Raw genomic sequence first — 5,432 nt, forward strand, 5'->3', positions numbered from 1 at the left:
TTATTTTTACCAATTTTATTCCACAATGTTACAGATGGTGAAATTAGATGAAAAAAAAAAAATAGTAATATTTTTGTTCGACCTTTATTCAAACATTAATACAACCATAACAATAACACATGCACTGTAGACATGATGAAATATGGCTTGCAGTTAAGCAACATTCTCCTTCACACTCATGATTCTCCAAAATTACATGTATCATGGAAGAGTATGGAATAGAGGTATGGCTAGAAATCTACAAAAACACATATTTTGAATTGTGGCTCATACATATATTGGCTTATTTCAGTCAGGATTCAAAAGATAATAACAAAGAAATAGCTTGCTAAAACATATACATTGGCCGGCTTCTAAACATAACTAATTTAAAACCTTGAAAACACACACTCGAAGATCAGATCAATTTATGCGCTCAGTCAACAGCATCTCAATAATCAATTCAAACACAATGATAACTACTGAATGCAATCATAACACAATCTCTAGTTTAGACTATAACAGTTAGTCACTAAAGCACATCGCCAGTGTTCTTTAGGAAGCAATGACTGTTTACATGTTACAAGCAGTCTTGAATTTGCCAAATAGGTGGCTACGATAGAAGGGCTGGTTGCCAATGTTTCTGTTTGGTCACACTTATATTGCTACTGACAACCATGAGTCATTTCTTTCATCAGAAACAAGTGCCTAGTGATCTTTAGTCCAAAATGTCTCTCTGCTTGTTTCCTTAGGAAAGACATTTCAAAAAAAATAATACAGCAAATCTCAAAATATTGATGGTTAATACGCTGTTACAAATTTCAGCATAGTAAAACAAACAGCCATGTTTTACCAAGTGTCACATTAAAAGAGATTAAAATTGTTTAACAGTGAATGACTGTCAGTCATTAGGATAGTCCTTCAGTGTGTGGCACTATGTGGGCATCTTTGACAAAGTCTCAATCTTAAAAGCAGCTGACCAATGATAATTTTGGTTCTTTTACAGCTTTCACCGACATCAAGAGGGCCACTTATCAGGTATCTCAGAGGGGGGGAAGGGGGTGGGGGAGACATGGATTAATTGTGTCTTTTTTAAAGTACAGACCGTCTCATGCATTTGTCGATAACACACTACACAGACAATGACACAAAACTGTTGTACTGGGTGATATTCCTCTTCAAAATATCGGCGCACGGTCCCAAAACGCGCTCGAACCTGGAATCACAGAACAGAAATCAGCATCTAGCTTTTTTCTAACGGCCCACCCCACAACAAATGGTACACAACATCTACGTATCGCCAGCAACAACGCCCTCCGTCCTCACCTGGCGCGGTCGAGTTTAACGCATTTTAAAGGTCCCTTGGCAGTGACGGTGGCGGCGCGCGGCCGGTCCAGCAGCAGCGCGATTTCACCTGCAACAAAGGTTGGAATGTGTCATCGTCGCGTCGCGAGCCTGCTCGGGCTGCGAGCCCGGCTGCGAGCCCATAGCGCCCGCGGGGCGGCCGGGTGGGCCAGCCCGCAGTGCGCACGTGCACGCCGGGCTGGCCCACGCTGCGGGCGCTCCCGCTCGGTCGCGCACTCACACTCACCGAAGTAGTCTGACTGGCCGAGGCGGCCCACCTCGACGGGGTCCTCGCCCTCGGCGCGGTACTGTAGCACCATGGCCGTGCCCTCCACGATGATGTAGAAGTCGTCGCCGGGCTCGCCCTGCCGGACGATGGTCTCCTTGTCGGAGAACGAGACGGGCTCTAGCGCGTCCGCCACCGTCAGGCGCTCCCACTTGTCCAGGCTCTCTGCGGGAGGAAGAACAGAGACAGTTAGGACGCGTGGAGCCGGGAGCGGCAGACACGTCCGTGTCGAGCACTGACTGAGCACTCACCGAGGATGGAGACCCGGGACAGGAACTCTTCGTACATCTTGCGCTTCCGGATGGTGGAGCCCATGAGGATGCGGCGGTACGAGTCCCGGTCGATGCCCCACAACTTGGTGTCCGTCTTGGCGCGGACGGTGGCGGCGCGGGGCGTGCCGTAGATGAGCGCCAGCTCACCGAAGCTGCCACCCTCGCCGATCGTTGTCACCATCTCGTTGTTGACGTACACCTGAGCGGGACGGACAGCAGCACATCATGAGAGCGCCGTCTCTCTACCTCTCTGACACACCCACACAGCCACAGGCGCCGCCGCGCTGGCTAAGGCGCTTACCTCGACCTCCCCCTGGTCGATGACGTAGAAGTTGTCACCCTCGTCGTGCTGCTGGATGATGCCCTCGCCCGGCAGGAAGTTGACGGGGAACATGGCGTCGAAAATGTCGGAGCGCTCGTTCTCGTCCAAGTGCGAGAAGAGCACGTTCTTGGCGATGGCCTTGCTCAGGGCGGCCATGGTCTTGTAGTCCTTGGGCACCACCTGTCGATAAACGGGGCCCGTCAGTACGTTTGGGTTCGGCTGACTGACTACACAACGAGAGGGGCGACGATGCAGAGCAGCCTCAGCGTCGCTCCGGGCGGCATTAAACATTGATGGATTCCGTGAGGCGGACGGAAAAAAATAATTAAAAGTTGACTTGAACATGACAGGGCTGCTCTGCGCTGTTCGGGTCGCCCGGACGACACAGGGTGGGTCCGCGACAGAGGGCGCCACCGAGTCGTTTTATATTCAAATTAGGTTCGAGGAGGGCTGATCTCGGGCCCTCGGCTCGGGCCAGAGCAAAAACACATCCTGAGGCTCGCCACAGGAACGACCCCGCGGTCGGTCGGGAGCTTGACAAAGTCCTTTTTTGGGGGATCGTGCCCGGGGAAGGGCGGCGCTGCTCACCTTCTTGACGTAGCTGGTGGCGTCCTCCTCCGAGACCGGCTCGGCTGATATGCCTCCTCTGCGCCGGGCCGGCTGCGCCGCCTGGGCCGGCAGCGGCGAGAGGTCCTCCGTGTCCTCGGGCGAGGCGGCCGCCTGCTTGGCATCGTGAGCCTGCTCCTGAAGCAAACAAGAAAAAAAAACGTTAGTAAAACAGCATATGGTGGCATCCCTTTTGCGGCGTAGGCTCTCCACGCGGCGGACTGTCTCAAATGGGGCCACTACCCCCCCACCACCACCGCCCCTGTGAATCCCAAACCTCCCCATACCACGCAGTACCGTCATACGATACACCTGCTGGCGGCGATGCGATGCCTGCCGATGCCGATGGGCCTAGGGGGGCTCTGATGGAGAGGCGGGGCTGCGCGGGGGCGGGGGGCTCCTTCCCGAGGAGGGTGAAGTAATGGGGCGCAACGGGAGACCCCTCTAACGGCCGCACAACTCTGCGCGTCCTCTGCTCGCGTCAGCGCCAGCCTCATCGAGGAGATCCAGATTGCAGAAATGGATGCGGCATTACCGTCCACCACCACCACCACCACCACCACCACTAACTCCACACGGGCGAGACCACCACGCGCCGACACGACGCAAGGGACGAAGAGGCGAGGGGGGTGAGCGAGGCGTGGCTCCAAAATCGTAATGGAAAATTCCCCTCTGGGACATGAGTTCCGCTGCCAGGCCATAGCCGTCCGCAGCAGCCTCCACCGCGCGCACCACGAAGGCCACCCTTTCCCCTATTCGTCCCATAAAACCGCCCGCTCGTCCGCCCGGCCAGAGGCCTGCCGCGGTCTGCGAGGGGGGCGAGGGCCGAGAAACAGAAGGGTTCGGTTAACCGTAGCCGTAACGTCACAGCCGTTATGCTGTTTTTCGCGGGACGAAAGGCCGCTGCCACCGCCGCTGGCTCCGGCGGAGGAGGGAAGCGGAGGCAGAGGGGTCTTCCTCCACGATCACGCCCGCGCGCTGTCAATGTCCGGGACGCAGCCGGTTGGGAGACGTGGTGCTGCTGTGACGGCTTGCTGACGCCCCGGCTGACGCCCCGGCTGAGGCCGCCCCGTTGTGACAGGTGCACATATTGGGCTGGGACCGGGCGGGCTCAGCTCTGGGCCCCCCCGCAGCGTCTGCGCTGCTACGTGTGCTCTGTGTGTGCTCTTCCGGAGAGGAAGGGGGATGAACGCTCGTCGGAGGTGAGTGGAGCAGAAGGGAGGGCGGAAATAAAAGAAATAACGCAACGTAGCGCGACGCGCGACGTTACCAGTACGAATCGCTCTCCAAGAGCGTCACAATAACTCTCCGCTCGGAGAGGACTGACAGCTATACGCGGTGCGCGTCGTGTCGCCGAGGCGGGACGTGGCGTGGCATGGCGTGGCATGGCGTGGCGTGGCGTGGCGTGGCGGGGGTGGCGCGGCCGGTTTCCAACGTCCCGTCCGTCCACCCCGTCAATTCCCATCAATCAAGCGGCCCCAAATGAATAATGGTCTCGGGCTGGGCTCGGGCCTACAGCCCGACGCACCAAAGCGACAACCGCCGAATAATGAAAAAAACCAACAACGAAGGACATCAAATCGGAATCGAAAGATGAAAAAAAATATAAAGTAGGGGCACAGAGAAAGGACGGGGGGAGCCCAGGGACCGGGCGGGTGGAACCCACTAAGGGCCTTAGAATGTCGGCCAGTGGTGGTTGGGGCCGGGCCGCAGCTCCGTATGGCTTCTGGCAGCACGATACGATCGGCCCCGCCCGGGGCCCGGCGACGGCCGGTCCTGAAGCCCGCGGCACTGGGCGGGCGGCCTCCTGTTCAGCCCCGCAGGGCCGCAGCCCAATAGCGGCAGGACCAAGGAATCCACCCCAATCACGACGACCGACCAGCTCCTGCGCTCCTTCCACAAGGTCTTTGATCAGGACTAACAGGCCGGGCGCGTCCCGGGGTGTCCCTCCCGTCCCATTCACAGAGGGATGGTCTAGCAGCCCATCTGCGCATTTTGCTCTTTCTCTCTCACACACGTAAAACCTTCTCCTTTCTCCCCTCCTCCTCTTCCTCTTTTGCGCCTCCATCTCACCTCTCCCCGCTCTACGGCTCTCTCTCTCTAGCGCCTTGATGAAGATTTACCGGCGCCGCCAGCAAGCCCTTGTCCGACGCTGTCCCAGCAGGGCGGCGGTCCGCCGAGGACAGGCCTGTCCGACCAAAGTGTCGGATTCTCCAGAGTACACCGAAAGAAAAGGAAAGGGATGCGAGCGGCGTCCTTTGATTCGCCGTGGCTGAGGGGGGAGAGAGGTGGTTGCTGGACGGAAGACAACGCGCCAGAGATTGACGCTCCCCCGAGGCCACTGACGGCGGGCGCGGGCGCGCGGAGGGGGGATCCACAGGATCCCCATAGCCTCGAGGCGCGGACGTAAAGACGGCGGACACGTCCCCCCGGGAGGCGGTGGAGAAATTGAGTTGGTTCACGATCTGGGCCAAGAGAGGGAGAGAGAGAGAGAGAGAGAGAGAGAGAGAGAGAGAGAGGGTGGGGGTAGAGAGAGAAGAGGGGGAGAGAGAGAGAGACAGATAGAGAGAGAGCAGAGATCGATAACCAAACGTACCCACACGCGCGTGCGTTTTGCGCCGTG

General features: G+C 57.3%; 1 protein-coding gene across 1 annotated transcript; it reads right to left on the reverse strand.

The window, feature by feature from the left end:
* Positions 1 to 68: 68 nt before the first annotated feature.
* Positions 69 to 2,947, reverse strand: LOC113218371 (cAMP-dependent protein kinase type I regulatory subunit; the record flags this gene model as incomplete). The annotated part of the gene is given in 6 exon segments (XM_052277156.1): positions 69 to 1,195; positions 1,306 to 1,393; positions 1,571 to 1,774; positions 1,861 to 2,080; positions 2,183 to 2,383; positions 2,792 to 2,947. Coding segments are annotated over 6 exon segments (954 nt in total), but the record flags the coding sequence as incomplete, so codon positions are not given.
* Positions 2,948 to 5,432: the final 2,485 nt, after the last annotated feature.

This window comes from Frankliniella occidentalis, unplaced genomic scaffold (genome assembly GCF_000697945.3).
Source record: "Frankliniella occidentalis isolate FOCC.00 unplaced genomic scaffold, Focc_3.1 Scaffold5928, whole genome shotgun sequence".
NCBI classification, from domain to species: domain Eukaryota; kingdom Metazoa; phylum Arthropoda; class Insecta; order Thysanoptera; family Thripidae; genus Frankliniella; species Frankliniella occidentalis.